Genomic DNA, 18,249 nt, shown 5'->3' with positions numbered 1-18,249 from the left:
ACTAGCCATGCACATATTTTTTACTTATCTCTTTTTTTTCAAAGAATTAATTATTTATTTTATGTATCTGAGTACACTGTAGCTGTCTTCACATCCACCAGAAGAGGGCATCAGATCCCGTTACAGATGGTTGTGAGCCACCGTGTGGTTCCTGGGAGTGAACTCAGGACCTCTGGAAGTGAGTAAGAATGCTTGCTGCACAATCATGTGGGCATGAGTTTGGAGCTCCAGAATTAACCTAAAAATATTGGCACGGCTGGTCCCACCCACAACCCTACACTGAGTTAGAGGCAGGCCAGAGGCAGGACTACAGAGTCTGCTGCATTCAGCATAGGTTCCAGTGAGAATGGCACCTCCGGGGAATAGGCAGAGGGCCACCAGTGTCCCCTTGCTCTGCTTACTTGCACAGCCACACACACACACACACACACACACACACACACACACACACACAAACACACAGAGGTATATACAGAGCATCCACATATTCATACACAAATGTTTCTTCTAATTTGTATATCACCTTTGAATTTTTTAAAGATTTATTTATTTATTTATTTATTTATTTATTTATTTATTTATTTAATGTATGTGAATACACTGTAGCTATATAGATGGTTGTGAACCTTCATGTGGTTGTTGGGAATTGAATTTTAGGTCAACTCCACTCTCTCCAGCCCAAAGATTTATTTATTATTATACATAAGTACACTGTAGTTGTCTTCTGACACCCCAGATGAGGGCGTCAGATCTCATTACGGGTGGTTGTGAGCCACCATGTTATTGTTGGGAACTCAGGACCTTCAGAAGAGCAGTCAATGCTCTCACCCGCTGAGCCATCTTGCCAGCCCTCACCTTTGAATTCTAATAGGTAGTTTATAACATCTAAGAAGAAAATACCTTTAAAAATATGTAGCGGCCACAGGGTTAGAGGACTTGACCTTTAGGGGCTGCAGAGAAGGTGGCCTGTTCTGCTTACCTGGACTTAGGGGGTTGTGCCCCTTCTCAAGAGGCTGGGCCAAGCAGTAGGGCACATGCCCTTCTTGTCCACCCAGGTGCTTCATGTACAGGTAGCACCCTGGCTATGAGGATAGCTCAGGGGCTTCCTGCCACTCAGCCCAGTGTCCTGGGAAAGAATTCTGGGGCAAGGGAGTGAGTCCTCACCGAGAGAGGAGACAGAGCACGTTGAAGAGGTGTTTTGTTCTGCCTGTTCCTGTTGTAAGGAAAGAGGAAGATGGCTGAGGAGGACAAGGAGAACAGTGGGCAGGTAGGAGGAAGAAAGAGGAGCACCAGGGAGGGATCCTAGACAGGGCATAGGAGCCAGAAGGAGGGAAGGAGGGCTGGCTTCCAGGGTGGCTGTTGTGGAGTGGGTTGGTCTGAACTTTGTGATGTTATCATGTGAGGCCCCCCCTCCTCACAATCTTGGTCTTGTATGAAGGACTGGTCAACTTCAGAACATTACACAGGACCCCAGATCTCTTTCTGTCCCAAGATGGTCAGACAGTTTCTTTGCTGTAAACCCCACTGGTTGGAGACTCCACCAATTATATTAAAGGTGAGAGGAGCTGCGCTGCTTCCAGTTCAGGACAGGCTTGAAGGGAAATGGAGTACAATAACTACTCAACCTCCAAGACCTGGGAAAGAGCACAGCTAGTTGGGCATGGTGGCGCACGCCTTTAATCCCAGCACTCCTGAGGCAGAGGCAGGCGGATTTCTGAGTTCAAGGCCAGCCTGGTCTACAGAGTGAGTTCTAGGACAGCCTATACAGAGAAACCCTGTCTTGGAAAACAAAAAAAAAAAAAAAAAAAAAAAAAAAGCACAGCCAGGACACTGTGTAGGACACTGGGTCACCATAGGGCTCAGCTCTTGAGGCCAAGTCCCCTTTGTGAAGTTTCAGCAGGCGTGGGAAAGCCTGGTCCATCAAAGGCCAGCTTGAGCCAGACCTGCAAGCCTGGCCTTCCTGCTCTCCAAGTCTTCTACGTGCCCTGCTCTGCAGGAAAGACAGCACGGAGAACTGGCTGGGATGGCACTGAACCTCTTTCAGGACGTTCAGACAGGAACTACCTACACTAAGTTTGCATAGCTTCTCTCTTGAATCAACAACCTGTGACCAGAAAGAAGATGGCACTAACCGCTCACAGCCTCTGGGGCTGGGCTTGTACCAGCATCTTGCTCCTATAGCACCTTGAACTATAGGACCCCACTCACTGAAGGCTACGCCCATAGCGCTCCATCCCCATTGGACCATCCCATGGGGCCTGCACTCCTATAGGGTCCTGCTCTTAAAGAATGAGACTTACAAGGTCCTGCTCCCACTGTGCCTCCTCTCTTAAGTCTCCTACATTGTCCTTCCCCCAGCCCCACCCCTCCCATCTGCAAGGGAGGCCTTTTTGAAATCCTCAAGTATTTCTTACCCAACCCTGGGGTTCCCGAGACCCTCCCTCTCCCTCTGACCAGCGCTGTGTTTTGATAATGGACAGACAGTGCTTAAGCCCACACCGGTTTTAGCACAAGTTCAGTGGGGGGCATGGAACGGCCTGGGGGCCAGCAGGCCTGATCCATGGATAAGAAGCCGTGGACACTAGAGAGAGTTACGATGCCCACCTAGAACAGGTTGTTCTTTGGCACAAAGGCTAGATAGGGTGAATGTGGGCACGTTTCTGACTCACCTGTAGGTGCACTTAGAACAGGTGTTTGGAGTCACAGGATGACCCCAGTTGGGTCCAGTAAGTTTTCTTTTCCTTGGCTAGGAATCAAGAGACCCTGGCAAGTGTTTAGGATCTGAGAGGGTCAGCCCTGCCCTGTTTCTACACCCACCTGTCTGCTGTAACCCTCAGGGCCCTGGCCACGTAGGCTGTGAAGAACCAGGTTTCTGAGCAAGCTTCACCAGCAGCCGCTCCTCGGGCAGGCTGTGTCCTTCTGGAGCCTGGTGGCTGTTGGGATGGGCCCTTGGTGGGCTCTGTGGCTGATACTCACCCTGCCCCAAATCCTGGAGAGTCAGATCTCAGCCATGTCTCAAGGCTTTCCCCAGATGACAAGCTTCCAAAGTGACCAGGTACAGGGCTTTCAAAGGAGAAGAAGCAGGTGGCAGCTGGCCAGGGTCCCGGCTTGTGGAGGGAGGGAGCATGCAGGCCTGTGGGCACTGCTCAGGGAGGCCAGGGCAGAACCTGAATTAAGAGTGAACCCATGACCAATAACTTTCTGTACTTACACTAATAGCTTCCTCCATGAAAGGAGATGAGCAGAGACTTGGGACCACCACCTGGCTCCCGGCCAAGGCCACCTTCTACCTGGCAGATCAAAGGCAGATTGAAGGTCTGCCAATGTCACTGACATAGACCTGGCCTGCAGTTGCCTCCTAAGGAGAGGTCCTAGCTGACTGTGGGCTGCTCAGGGTAGGGTGGGCAGGGGCTACCTATGCCCACCACCAGCCATGCAGTTTCAGGGAGAGTGGTTTGTCCTCGGTCTGGCAGACAACACCTTCAGGAGAGAGCACCGGGCCTTGCTGAATTTCTTCACTACATTGTTTGAGCTGAAAGAGAAAAGTCAGTTTCAGGTGACCAACTCCATGACTCGGTGAGTGGGGTGTCTGTTGTGCAAGCAGTCAAGGACTTGGGGCTGTGTTCTGGGAGCCTGGCATGGCCTAGACATACTGCGGGTTGAGGAACCACATTTGGAGGCCATGCCTAGCACAGCCTGCTTAATGACATAAAGTCCAACCCAGCTGATGGGCTGAAGACCAGAGGAAGGCATCTGGTGACTTACTCGGGCCAGTGTGACTTACCAGATGGGTTTTGGAGACTCTTGTGTGGTCAGGGAACCCTTTCTCGGTCTCTGTCTTGGTTCTGCCTGCCCTACCTTGATTTCTTGGGCAGGTTCTTGTTCTCTTAGTCTCAACAGTGGCAGACAGCTCCAATTTGTAGTCTGTTCTTGACCCTTTTTGGAGCTAGTTGGCTTGGGTGCCAGAGGGGGCTAGCTGCTGAGACCCAGAAACGCTTTCTTTTTAACATGACAAGTCCCTGTAGATTTGAGTCCCTGTGCTTGCTTGAGCAGGAGCCACTCTTGTGGCATTGGGCCAGACTTCTAGGAAGGGCACAGAGTAGCTGAGAGGATCCCAGAGCCAAGGCCTGGGGAACGGGGGAGGCCTCCAGTCCTCTCCATCCTTCTGGGATGCAGACCCCTCCAAATGAATAGCTGGATATTTTTTTTTCTTGGTGGTCTACCAAGATGGGCCTGGTTGACTTCCTTAGTCTTCTGCCCCACCTCTGCCCCTGCCTATCCCTCCCACAGGGGCAAGCACTGCAACACTTGGTCCTATACCCTGATCCCAGCAACCAAGCCTGGGCAATTCACCAGGGACAACAGAGGTGAGAGAGACATGGGTGTGCGGGAGGGACATGGCTGTCTTGGGAACCTGACATGTGTGTCCCTCAGGGTCAGGGCCTGGGGCAGACAGAGAGAATATACAGGTCATAGAGACAGACTACATCACGTTTGCCCTGGTGCTGTCCCTCAGACAGACAAGCAGCCAGAACATCACAAGGGTCAGCCTTCTGGGTGAGTCCCTGCTTCCCTGGGCCCTATGCATAACCTTCCTCAGGAGGGTGCTTTCCTGGGTTTGGGACAGCTTGGGGGCAAATACCTCTCTACCGAAAAGTACTGAGAGCCATGTTGTCCTCTGGCCACAGGTAGAAACTGGAGACTTTCTCATAAGACAATAGACAAGTTCATCTGCCTGACCAGGACCCAAAACCTCACAAAGGATAACTTCCTCTTTCCTGATTTGAGTGGTAATGGTTTGCATGCAGTGGGTGATGGGGTCTGGAGAACCTGGACTATGGTGGCACCTCCCTTGGCCTTCACAAGTCCCATAGCCACTCTCCAGGCAGGCACTGCAGATCTTCTGGGGATGTGTGTGGGGTCTTACAGTCCCAGGCAGTCTGAACCAAATGCTTGTTCACAGAGTTTAGCCTGAGCCAGAAGGGAGGTACTCATGGCTTATGGTCCTATCTGAGTCCTAGGCCATTTTGTTCCAATCCTGTGTCCCTGTCACAAGCTGCCCTCTCCCCACACAGATTCTCCAGTTCTGGGACACTTCTCTCTACTCTGGTTCCCTGTTCACAGGACACTGGAGTTCCTCCATAGAAGTCTCTGAATGCAGACAGTGTATTCCTAGTAGGAAAGTCTTGGAGATCCTAAGGCCTAGAGGCTTCAGGGTTGAGCCCTGTCTTCAGCCTCATGCCTCTTATCACTGGCGTTAGGACCTCTCCCCAATCTCCACCCAGTCCGGGGCCATTTCCCATCATGCTGCCTCCGGTACAAAACTGTCCAGCCACATTTGAACATGTTCTACAAGCATGTTCTACAAGCGCTCAGACAGGCATATGCTTGCACACATCTGCTCACACATGCACCTTCACCTCTCACCCTTGTCATTTCTAGATAGGTTCTTGTTGCATAGCCCAGGCTGTTCTGGGATTCATGATTCTCTTGCTTTAGCCTCCTGGGTGCTGGTATTTTTGGCCTGTGCCACCACACCCGGGTCACATCTCATACATTCACATGTGATTACATGTGTGTTTGTACTAACCTTAGCACTCACAGTATCATACTACTATCATGTACCACAAGTCTAGGATCCTGTGGGGACAGGCAGTGCTATGCAGGGGCTTCTGGAAGAGCCTGGTGCCACTCTACAGGGCATGTCTCCTAAACCCCTCCCTGCAGCCGCTTCTGGTCTCATCTCCCTGCCTAACTTCCAGTTTGTCTGCCTGTTGTCCCTCCTAATTCACTCCCTGGATCCTCCTCCTTATCCACCATCCCAATACTGTCTCCTCCCCATTAGACTGGTTACCGGATCCACAAGTCTGCTGAAGAAGGAACAGGTTCCTGCCAGTAGAGCCTCACCCTGCCTCTGCTCTCAACACAAATAAACACACTGCCTATGACTCCAGATGTGGCCACTGTGATCATGGAGTGGGTGAGAGGCATGAGCATGACCTCTGAGTAACCCCACACTGGCTTCTCACCCCATACAAGACTCCACTCCTTCCCTGTGTGAGATTAAGAGTCACCCCTGTACCTAGCAGAGCTCCAAGGTGGACATAATGGACTATGGTAGGCCCAGGGCGTGCCCTTGCAGCACTGGGTCCCGTGTGGCAGACAGGAATACTCAGAACCCCAGAGCAGGCAGATGAACCCTTGATGATGATGCCCCGGGCTGGAAAATGGACAGGGCATGCCTTCCTTCTATGGGATGTGGAGACAAACATTTCTAGGCCTGACCTTCATTCTAGGGAAGTCATTTAGAAATAGAGAGGCGGCCAGGCAGTGGTGGCGCACGCCTTTAATCCCAGCACTTGGGAGGCAGAGGCAGGTGGATTTCTGAGTTCGAGGCCAGCCTGGTCTACAGAGTGAGTTCCAGGACAGCCAGGGCTACACAGAGAGACCCTGCCTCGAAAGAAAGAAAAGAAATAGAGAGACACAGAAGGTCCAAAGCAGTGGGTTCGGAACCTAAGCATCCCAGCTTCAAATGCGCAAGAGGTTGTCAGCATAATGTTCACATTATCTGGTCCACAACAGCAGGCCACTGCTTGACATTAACCATGCCTAAGCCTATCTCAGTCTCAACAAACAGGCAGAGTAGGTCATGGCCCAAAGCCATTCATAGAGATGACTCCAATGACTCCATAGTCATTGGCCTTGATAGAACTCAAACAGCAGAGACGGGCCACCAGACTTAACCTCTACCCTTCTAAAAATACTTTAGTGTTTGGGAGGGTGGCACAAGGATTGTGGGAGTGGAAGTGTTTACAATTATTCTGATGGTAGATCTTCCCCGCCCCCTAGGTATATGGCCTCATGCCCACTTCCTACTGAGCATGGTAGATCTTCCCCGCCCCCTAGGTGTATGCCCTCATGCCCACTTCCTACTGAGCAAGTCGTAGAGAAATCAAGCACACTCTGGACCATGGCTGCATGGTGGGTACAGACCTGAGGACTTTCCTGATGACACCAATAAGACCAACCCCAATTCAAGTCTCAAGGGATACTATAAGTAGAGCCTTGGAACACAGTTCAGCATTCTGTTGCTATCTGACCTCCAAATCAAACTCAACAAGGGAGGCCTGGTTTCTTTCACCCTTAATTGTGTCCCAGATGTATCCAAGATGGCACCTCTCATGGAGAAAGTGACAGGCACCTGACTCAGTATGACTGGACTGATGATTGGCTGGCTGCAAGATGCATGAATGGGTGGCTGGTGGCTGCATGATGCATGGGCTGCATGATGCATGGGCGGCTGGTGGCTGCATGATGCATGAATGGGTGGCTGGTGGCTGCATGATGCATGGATGGATGGTGGCTGCATGATGCATGAATGGGTGGCTGGTGGCTGCATGATGGTAGGTGGCTGGATGGACAGGTATGTAGCTGAACAGATGCATGAATGGATAAACTGGGAGGGGTCTCAGACGAGATAGAAAGGAGAAAGTGAGCTGAGCCCTGTCAATCACCCCCCCTCCCTCCCACGGTGGATGCAGCTCGATCAGCTGCCTCATAGTCCTGCTTCTGTTCTCCCTCACTGTGATGAACCTACGATAGAACTGCACTGAGGTAAACCTTTCATCTCTCTTAAGCTGCTTCTTGTCAGATATTTGCCAGAGCAATGAGAAAAGGAATAACACAGGCTCACCAAGCACTGAAGCAGGCTTAGCCTTCATTTCTTTCTTCTTTTTTTAAATTTTTTATTGATTCTTTGTGAGTTTAACATCACGTTCCCTCATACCCGCCCTTCACCTTTGTAGCCTTCCCCTCAAAATAAAAAACCACACACAAACAAAAAGCATAGAAACCATCTCACTGTGGAGGCTGTAGTGTGTCACAGCGTGTCCCACAGTATTTCCCTTTGTCCACACATCTTCACTTGGCGGATATTCATGGCCATGAGTCATCGGTCTGGTTTGAGATCTCTGGCTTCTGTGACACCCTCAATATTGAACTCCCTCCTGGTTATTCTGTTGTTGTCCTATGTCACAGAGATCCTACAGCTTTGGATCAGCGGGACTGTCCCTTTTAGACATCCCAAACGTTCACAGTTGATATAGATTTTGGAGTGGGCCAACTTGGAGCCCTGGATCTGGGCCTAGGTGGTAGGTGAACTGGTCAACCCTCTCTTATCCAAATCACCAGGGCAAATTCTCCAGCACTATTCAGGCTAGACCACCCAATACTGCCATCAGCAGGAAGCCGGGTCAGCTCTCCTGTTCTGCCATGGGACCGGTTCACCCACAGCCACGCCTCTAGAGCCAGTTCCACTGTGCTGCCCAGTCATGGTGTGGGGCCCACTCTCCCAAGTGCTGCAGCCTTTGCATGGGCTGGTCCAGCTCTCCCACTCTCACACCCTCAGAGCTGGTTCATTTGAGCCATTGGCCTCAGGGCCAGTTTCACTGTTTTGCACAGGTGAGGTGCAGGACCTGCTCTCCCAGGTGGTACAGTCAGTGAGGTGACAGGGCTAGCTCTCCTGCTCTCCTGACTGTTTCAGGTGGTAGGGCAGGGCGGGGTGTGTGTGAGGTGGCAGAGGATATCACTCCTGTACCTACATTATCTAAGCCACCTCACTGGCAGATGTGTGGTGGGGCCAGCTCTCCTTCACTCACACCCTTGGGGCCAGCTCACTCGCCCATCCTGCACCCCACCCCTCCAGGACCAGCTCCTCTGTGCTGCCTGGATGAGGCACACTCTCCCAAGTGCTGCCACCAGTAAAAAGTGGGGCCAGCTCTCCAGAGTGATCCAGTCAGTGAGGGGTGGGGCAGTTCTGCACGGCTCTTGGACATTTACAGATTTCACGCTAGCTGCCCACAACAGGGCCATCCCCATGTTCTCTAGTGAGCCATGGGCATCATCACTGACTCCTGTCACTGTATAGCGACAGTCCCAGACATGGCCGTCAATTGCAACTCGGCTCTCACCATGGCTCCAGGTGGCAGGCTGGCCACTCACTATAGGCTGTTCCTCTTCATCCTCGAGTCTCCATTCCATCTCTCTTCATAATACTCGCGCTGCTCCACTTCTTTCTCCCTCCCATCTATCCACCACATACATGCACATTGTGGTGGTTCCTGCTGCAGGCTGGGCGTGAGCGCCACCAACAATGTGTCCCTTTGCCCATTGCCAGGGGACTTAGCCTCCATTTCTATAAACCAAGCCTTCCTTGTAGAGAAGGGAGTTTGACATCAGGGGCAGGTGACCATACCAGAGGGTTGTAGCCATCCATGATTACCTGAGCCTGACCTCGCTGGGCGCTAAGTTCAGACCTGAGAACAGCACAGCCTCCGTTCTCATCCTAGAGCTGTATCCATGGAGACACGACCTCTGTTTTCATCCTAGAGCTGGATCCACAGAGACATGGCTGCCGATCTCCTAGATGGCTGTGTCTCCTGACACAGAGAATTCCCTTTGGAGCTGAGGTGAGGCTCCTCTTTCCATAACAGGAACTAAAGCACCAGGACATTGTCCAACACTAACAAGAGGTCTGATCCTCATTAGACTCGACACCATCATAATACCATTTGTATTGCGGCGTTCACACATCCTTCTATAGAAATCATGGGTGGAAGATGCCATGATTCCTATAAAAAGAGATAGACTCCACTATGACTTGATAGGGGAAAGGGTCACTCACAAGACTATGCCACCACCTCAGAAATATTAAACAACAACAATAACTATAATAACAATAACAATAATACAATCCACAAGGCAGGACCCCAGGAAGTTCCTCATCTCCCGGCAGCAGCTGCCCATTCCGGTCTGCTTAGGAATGTTTGCTTTGAAAACAACAATCCTTCTGTGTAAATTGTTTCTAAAGAATGAGGGTCTCCCATAAGCAGGTGGACTAGCCCTTGGCTATAAACTGGGCAAAGACCAGCAGAAGAGGCCCTGGTGAAGTCAGAGGAAGAAATGGCAGAGCACAGACATAATGAAGACAGGAATCTGGAGAAGCACAGGGTAACCAAGCAATTTCTGAGAAAATATTCTGGTGCGATAGATGGAGGAGGCAGAGAAGAGAAGGGTGGTCACAACAACAGGCTGTCACTGAGGGTACCACCACCCTAGAGTCTGAGATAGGTGTGTGTGTGTGTGTGTGTGTGTGTGTGTGTGTGTGTGTGTGTTACATGTGTCTCTCAGCCTGAAACACACATTTGAAACGCTACAGACCTTTTACTCCAGAGAGAGACACCGATCTCTCACACAGTTGGAGGCTCCTGCTTTGACCTGTGTCCATATCAGCGTGCAGAAGACAGTGTACGGGGCTGGGTACAGCAGACGGCACACGGCAGCACAGAAACCACACAGCCTCTAGACATTGTGGTGTCCCTTTTATATTCTTTTCTTCCCAATTTCCGTTCCATCAACATGGTGAAGCAGTGAGGAGCAGCAGGCCAGTCGCTAAGCTAGCTCCACGTGTCCTCTGCCCGGCTGAGGTGGCCTCAGCTGGCTGCACTTTGCTCGTCTTCCTTTTAGTGATACTGAGTGAGACTGGATCCCAGGAACTCAGGGTCTCGCAGGCGTGTGCACCATGCTGAGCTTCCTCTCTGCCTTCACAAGGCCATAATTTCCAGAAGACCTTACCTTTACTGACCTTAAATTTGGGTGTTTTGTGTGCTGTGACCTTCACCAGTAGGTTCAAAAGGTACCCCAGGCACCTCCAGTTACACAGTGAGCATCTTCTACTCTGAAACAGAACTCCACTTCCTCTTGGCAATGAGAGATGAGTCCCTCTAGCCAACACAATGACTCCAGTTGAGTCGTGTGACAATGACTGGCCAGTTCTGTAGTATGAAGACCCCAGTCAGATAGACTCCTTGTGTACTGAGTGCTGAAGGCTAGCTGACCAGATAGAAAACCAACCCTTGTGAGTTGGTGATGGAATGGGAGGACCTTCCTGCACTGGCTGGCTCTTGGGATCCAGCAGTGGGAAGGCAACGATTGACCATACTGTTGCTCTTAAAACAGAGCAGCCAGGCTCTCTATCTCTGCTGTCCAGGGCAGCCTCCGGTAAGATATGACTGTCACATCAAGAACCCCTGCACTTGTTTGTGCAGTCTTGGGAGACAGGAGCAGTGCAGTGCAGAGGGGCAGGGGTAATTTCAGAGAGGCCTCTTTGACCACTTTGTTGCCTCAGCCTGCTTGCTTCTCCCCACCTGCCCCTTCACACTCTTCCTAGTCATGGCTATGGGGACACAGGAAATGCAGAGGCCTCCCAATATGGGAGCGAGGCACGTTTGTGAACTTCTCTCCCCTACACTCAGGCTTTCAGGGGTCAATGTCCAGAGGCGAGCGTGCAGGGACTAGGTCCTGCAGGATTTAGTGTGCATGCAGGAGCTGGGCTGTACCAGAGGGCAGAGGTCGGCATTGGGGGAGGGGTCCGAGGGGTGGGGTTGGAAACGTCATAGTCTCATCTGGGACCCTCAGCTAGATGTGGGGTGGGAATGGGGCTTTGGCATTGCTCCCCAAATGAGGTTGGTTCCCTTCTAGGTTCTCCCCACAAAAGGAAACCCTGTATCACACATAGCTGCCTAACTTTGCCCGGACAACAAACCCAGCCCCTGCCAGGTGGCCAGATAAGTCTCTTTACTTTGGCCTATGAGCAGCCCTCCCCATCACCACCTGGGCTTGCTGGGCCTGGACCAGCCTGCTGGACCCTAGAGCTGAGCCTGCAGTTTGCTGGAAGTGAAATTGGGTCAGCTGGATGAGGACCAGGCCTGTGAAGGGGCCCCTCCCATCGCCACCTGGGCCTGCTGGGCTCCAAAGCTGAACCTGCAGTTTCCTGGAGGTGGAAGTTTGCAGCTGGGCGGGAGATTGGGCGTGTGAAAGATCTGACTCAATACCACAGAGCAGCCCTTCCTCAAGACCCTCCGAAGGAGCTAGAGAAAGTAACCAAGGAGCTAAAGGGGTCGGCAACCCTATAGGAGGATCAACAATATGAACTAACCAGTAATCCCCAGAGCTGCATCTCTAGTTGCATATGTAGCAGAAGATGGCCTAGTCAGCCATCAATGGAAGGAGAAGCCTTTGATCTTGTGAAGATCATATGCCCCAGTACAGGGGACTGCCAGGGCCAGGAAGTGGGAGTGGGTGGGTTGGGGAGCAGGGCGAGGGAAGGGTATAGGGAACTTTCAGGATAGCATTTGAAATGTAAAGGAAGAAAATATCTAATAAAAAAATGAAAAAAAAAAAGACCCTCCCTTCTGGACCCTAAGGCCTCCAGTCCCCTTTTTATTATTAATATTTATTTACTTACATTCCAAATGTTGTCCCCACTCCCACTTTGCCCAGGCCTCCAGGTCTTATTGCTACCCTTTCCCCAGGGGAAACTGCTTTCCCTAATGTTACCCTGGTCCTGCCCTGCTGCAGTTCTCTTAGAGTCAGTCCCATGTGCCCCACAGGCATGAGGCTCCCTGGAGACACCTACAGGGTTAGGATTTTGCTGCTGGGATGACCCAGGGGTCCCTCTGCTCTTCATGGCCCATAGGGAAGAGTAAGGAGATAGAACCACCTCACTTCTCAGGCCTGTGTGGATCTGAGACAACCCTGCCATGCTTTAAGTGGGTGATGTCGGGGTCTAGTCCTAGCCCTTTGGGCTGTTCATTGGAGGGGGGACTAGAGGAGGAAGTAGGGAGGTTGGTCCCTAAGTTCTACCAATGACAGGGATAGCCCTTTCCATCAGGCTTGGTAAGAACCCTTAATGCCTCAGCAGGAGTCAGATAAGTGGCCGGCATGGGAGCTGACAGAGGATTGGGTAGAGAAGCAGAGGGGCTTGGAAGGACATGGGGGTCAGCAGGCCAAAGCAGGGTGGGGCGGAGGGTTGGAAGGGAGGGAGAGGACCTACTTGAGTGACGAGCCACCCTCCTGGGTGGGAAATGGGACAGGCAACATCAGCAGCAGCCCTCACACCTCTCTGGAGGAAAGTCAAGTCCCTAGTTGAGGATTTCTCCTTGGCTCTTAGGTCCATTCTCAGCTCTGGGGTTGGAGCTACCCTGTCACTACCTGGGTTGGTAGGTGTAGAGTGTCAGGTCCTGGTTCCCTGGCATGCTCAGTAATTGAGGACTGTGATAATCAGCCAACATGCTTGATCAGCTCAGCTAAGGGCTTGCCTGTGGTCAGGGAAGACTCTGCGTGCTGCAGATCTACCCCCAACCCTGCTCACTTCTGTGCTCTGCAGGCTTGGGGCTTAAGACTGAGCCTGGACTACCTGGTCACAGAGTCAGAGCCTAACCTCGGGAAACCAGAGGCTCAGCTGGAGCCAGGCCTGGTGAGCAGGAAGGATGGCCTTGTGGAGGCCATAGACCTTCAGATCCCCCAAGCTGTATAGCCCCAGGGCTGTCTGTCTATCTATGGTTTGTCACCACCATGACAACAACTCAAACAGCTGGTCAGAGGCACTGCCCACTGTTTGACGTTGTTCCCAGTTGAAAATGACAATTGGGCTAAGAGGCTGGGCAGCGGGGTGAGAAGGAAGCTGGGTTCTTGGCGCAGAGGATGCAGCCCCGTCAGGACCTAGGAGTAGGTTGCTTCCAGAGTCAGCAGGAACCTATAGGTTCTGTAGGTGAGTAAGATAATAGCCAGGTGGGGGCGCCAGAGGCGTGCAGACTGCCATAGGGTCTGAGATTCCAATTGATGGATCTCACACTAGGTTCGGGCCTCCAGAGAAGCCTGAAATTGTCATAAAGGTCTGGATCCTCCCACCTCCTGTGACAGACCCAGAAAAGGCTTCTTAGACCTGGGATCAGGGAAAAGCAGGTTGAGGTGCTAACAGTGACCTTGGAGAAGGGTCTACGGTTAAAGTGAGTTTTCTTCTGCTCCTCATCTTCTAGGGCAGTGGGCATCATGGCCATCATGACATGGCACCCTTGTGGCCACAGGATACTCTTGGCAAACGCTGGGAAGTACAAGGAGTTGACCTTAAGTTGGATAGGAAGTCCCTGGAATCCAGGACCAGGAACTGCCAGAGAATCAACTGGACTCTCCCTGGCCTCCTGGGTAGAGTTCAGAATTGCAGTGTGCAGAGTGATTCACACCCACTACTCCTTGGCTTAAAGGGGGCTTTTCATGGGTCTTCTATATGGCCAGTGCTCATGCCAAACCATGGGGCTCTGAAGGAGCCACTTCAAGTAACCCTGTCTTGAGCTGGGGAAGGGAACACTGGGAAGGGAGCACTGGGAGAAGCACTAGCCTGTTCAGGGAGATAGCAAGGATGCAGCAGTGGCTACCTTTGGGAGCGAGAACAGAAAAAGGTACTTGGGTGCCCACAAAGTCAGGCTGTGGTGAGGATTCAGGCTGCCTCTGCTCTGGCCTGATGGCAGCCCCTGGGTATCATCTTACAGGGTTTTTATTCTCTTTGCAACTAGCTGTGGCCACCTGGATGGTGAGATAGGCACGAGGCTCACACCTCTCAGAAGTGACTCAGTTATGATGTTGACCCTCACCTGGGCCTGGGTCAGCATCAGATGGGAGATTCACACGCTGTGACAAATCTGCCTGTATTTTTACAGTAGCGGGAAATGTCCACCTGATCTGTTGTGTCCTTCCTGTGGTTCCGGATGGACCAGGGACCCAACCAACCTCTTTTGCTGTTCTAGTGGGTTTCCCAATGAGCGAAGCAAGATGTGGCCCTTCAAAGACCTGTGCTTGCATGTTCCTGGCAGCTGTACGTGAGAGACCCCAAACTGAAAATAACACGGTGTCCATCAATCACCAACTGTAGGTAGAAGGTGGCTCCACACGGCGCCAGATGCTGTGAGCTGCTACCATAACAATTCACTGAGCTCACAACCCATCAGGATGTGTACAGTATGGCTCCCCTTACAGACAGAGCAACTGCTCTGCAGGGACTGACAACTGCTGTGCCTTGGAGGGCAGCAGGAGCAGTGGAGGGAGGAATCCACAAGGGAGCTGAAGGAATCTTTTTAAAGTTAATGTTATGTAGGTGTTTTGCTTGCATGTTTGTCTGTGTACTGCTTGCATGCCTGGTGTATTCAGAAGCCAGAAGCGGGTATTGGGTGCCCTGGGACTGGAGATACAGTGCACTGTAAACTACCATGTGGATGCTGGGAATCAAACAGGGGTCCTCTGGAGCAGTATTCGGTGCTCTCTAATTTTGGAGTCATTTCTCCAGCCTCAAGGAATGAGTGTGTGTTTGTGTGTGTGTGTGTGTGTGTGTGTGTGTGTGTGTGTTTGGAGATATGGTTTCTCTGTGTATCTGTGTAGCTCTGGCTGTCCTGGAACTCACTCTGTATAACAGGCTGGTCTTGAAATGCTGGGATTAAAGGCATGTACCACTACCCTCTGGCACCAAGGATTCTTTTAAAAAGCTACTTATTTCTATCTTTTATTTATGTATGTGGGAATGGAGGGATGTCTGCAAAGGCCCTGTTCAGTCTTCTGTAATTACAGGTGGTCATGAGCCTCCTGACATGGTGCTGGGAATAAAATCAGGTCCTCAGGAAGACCAGCAAGTCCTCTTGACTACTGAGTCCTCTCCACAGCCTGGGCAAGCCTGGGTCCTCTCCACAGCCTGGGCAAGCCTGGGTCCTCTCCACAGCCTGGGCAAGCCTGGGTCATCTCCACAGCCTGGGCAAGCCTGGGTCCTCTCCACAGCCTGGGCAAACCTGGAACCCACTACCTAGACCAGGCTTGTCTTCAGCTCACAGAGCTCCACCTACCTCTGCCTCCTGATGAGGGAATCTTTGTAGATTGGTAGATGCTCTCACTGTCTTAATTAGGATTTTACTGCTGTGCAGAGACACCATGACCACAGCAACTCTTATAAAGGACAACATTTAACTGGGACTTGCTTACAGTTCAGAGGTTCAGTCCATTATCAACAAGGCAGAGAGCGTGATAGCATGCAGACAGACATAGTACTGGAGAGGGACCTGAGAGTTCTACATCTGGATCTGCAGGCAGCAAGAAGAGAGAGTGACACTGGGCACAGCTTGAGCTTCTGAAACCTCAAAGCCCATTTCCTGCAACACACTTCCTCCCACAAGACCACACCTACTCCAACAGGGCCATACCCCCAATAATGCCATTTCCTGAGTCTATGGTGGCCATTTTTATTCAGACCACCACATGCACTATCTCACCATTGTGATTATGGCTTCCTGAATACACAGGTCTATTGTAACTTCTCAAAAATTAAAAATAAAATCCTATAAAACCCAAAACCACAAAGATAAAGTTATGTCACAGAGACTGTCATTAAGCTGGAGCAGAAGCAGTCTTGATTCTCCACCATGGCAGCTTTAAGCCACCTGAGTAGTTCTTTCTGCCCTCTTTCCCAAGGACAGTCCCAATGCATTCCCTTTGGTTGATACTGAAACAATTTAAGCAGCACAGTGACTAAGGAAGTACAAAGTTAAGTCCCGGAGAACAAACAGAGATCCTTGAGTCCATACTGCGATAGATAAGCTAGTGAATAACAAAACATAGATATAGAAGAGACTGGCACCCTGTAAGGCCGAGTGCAGTCTCATTCGAAGGGCAGGCTGAGCACATCTCAGTCCTCCCAGAAGACAGTGAGAAATGAGCCCAAGCAACATCTGCCTCCAAAGGCCCCAACGACAAACCACGAATCCTGGTTCCTCCTGAGGAACCAATGATTTATTGGGCTTACTCACAGAGCCTGAGGGAAGCTTACAGGCAGGAGTGTGAACCGAAAGCAGCCAAACCAGAAAGCCTGCACCTAGCTCGCTGCACCAGTGTTTTTTCCCTTCCTAGAGACTTGCCAGGTTCAGAGATCTGGGAGCCATGCAGGAACTTTTGCAAAACACCTGACTAGCACTGTCCGATACCATCATGGCTGAGAAGTAATAACTGAAAGACCTTCCCCAGCCCAGAGGAGCCCAAGGACCATGAAGCAACTCCTCCTGCGGGGCCTGGATCAGACACAGAACTAAACAAGCCTTTAAATGGGCCAGGGCATTTTTCTTTTGTTTTTGTTCTGTATTGACTCCAGGCTGCATGCCAGCCCAGCACTCCACCAAGTGAGCTAGAATTTTGATTAAAATACAACTTTCCGTGGTTTAGCATCTCAATACTCAGTGTTGCTTCATGTGGCCTGGTTAACTATGCCAGTGTTCCACTAGTGCCGGCTGCTTTAACAGGAGCAATGTCCCATTTTCCAGCCAAATCTATCACTGTTTGAAAATCAAAATATATGTATGTATTTGTATCACCTGTTGTTGTTGTGTGTGCAAGCACATGTGTAAGTCAAAGGACAATCTTGGGTGTTATCCACCTGTTGTTACTTTTATGGCTTTTTTTCCCCTCTGAGACAAGGTCTCTCATTGGCATGGAACTTGCTGACTAGGCTGCGCTGGCCCCCTGTGCAGGGAGCTGTCTGTCTCCACCTCCCCAGCACAGGGATTGGAAACATGTACCGTAAGTCCCAGCCAAGATCTTTTATTGTCTCAGCTATATTCCCAGTCCTTATATATTTATTGTTAAGGTTGTATGTATTTTTTAAAAGACACTGTATTGCCTAGACTGGTCCTGAGCTTAAGATCCTCCTGCATCAGCCTTCTGAGTGCTAGGGTTACAAGCCGGTGCCAGGACCCCCCACCTTGAACATTCCCTTTTAAAAGACAGTCTCTAGGCAACAGATGAGTTCCTATGTGCCCTTTTCACTTCACCATGCCTGATGGTCTCCCAGCACCTTCTCCCTTCTCGTGGGCGTCTCTTCCATTGCTAAAGTTCATGTTGTTGATTTGTGTTAGGTGTTTTGTGTTGCCTTTTCCTGTGCCCAAGGTTGAGCTGCCTGGGTTCCTCCTCTTGGCGCCTGTTCTTCCATGCTCTTCACAGAATGAATGGCAACAGAGACAGCAACCTCCCTGAAGCCTGCTTCCAGAGCCCATTTGGCCTGGGCATCCAATGTAGTTTCCCAGATTACGTATGGTAGTGCAGAGAATTGAACCACCAAGGTATCTAGGAAGCATCTAAGTTGGTCATCAGGGTTTCCCCAGAGGACAGTTCAGAACCAGGGTGATACAATCCCAGCAACCACCTCCCCCAGCAAATGGAAAAGAGGCCAGAGGGGAAGAAGACAAGAGGAGGCTTCTATGGACCTCAGGTAGCCACCACAGCCAGAGGCTTCAGGGCCAGTAGAGGGCTACATTCAAGGTCAAGAGAGAGCAAAGAGCTGCAGAGCTGTAGCCCCATGAATGGCCATGGCCCAGATTGGCTATG

General features: G+C 51.1%; 1 protein-coding gene across 3 annotated transcripts; it reads left to right on the top strand.

Moving 5' to 3' along the window:
- Window positions 1-2,736: 2,736 nt before the first annotated feature.
- Window positions 2,737-5,953, top strand: Lcn12 (lipocalin 12). 3 transcript variants are annotated; one of them, NM_029958.1, is made up of 6 exons: window positions 2,887-3,055; window positions 3,440-3,576; window positions 4,291-4,367; window positions 4,435-4,557; window positions 4,689-4,790; window positions 5,846-5,953. In NM_029958.1, exons 1-6 carry the CDS (start codon window positions 2,942-2,944, stop codon window positions 5,872-5,874), a joined length of 582 nt encoding a protein of 193 aa, NP_084234.1. In that variant the 5' UTR covers window positions 2,887-2,941; the 3' UTR covers window positions 5,875-5,953. The 3 variants fall into 3 exon arrangements, with proteins under 3 accessions (XP_011237513.1, NP_084234.1, XP_017174826.1); XM_011239211.1 differs by having other exon boundaries at window positions 2,737-3,055; window positions 4,689-5,953; XM_017319337.1 differs by lacking the exon at window positions 2,887-3,055 and having other exon boundaries at window positions 3,434-3,576; window positions 4,689-5,953.
- The last annotated feature ends 12,296 nt before the right edge of the window (window positions 5,954-18,249 follow it).

The sequence above is a fragment of the Mus musculus genome, chromosome 2 (assembly GCF_000001635.26).
Source record: "Mus musculus strain C57BL/6J chromosome 2, GRCm38.p6 C57BL/6J".
NCBI classification, from domain to species: domain Eukaryota; kingdom Metazoa; phylum Chordata; class Mammalia; order Rodentia; family Muridae; genus Mus; species Mus musculus.
The sequence above is the reverse complement of the archived record's forward strand: the minus strand, read 5'-3'. Positions and strand labels throughout refer to the sequence as shown.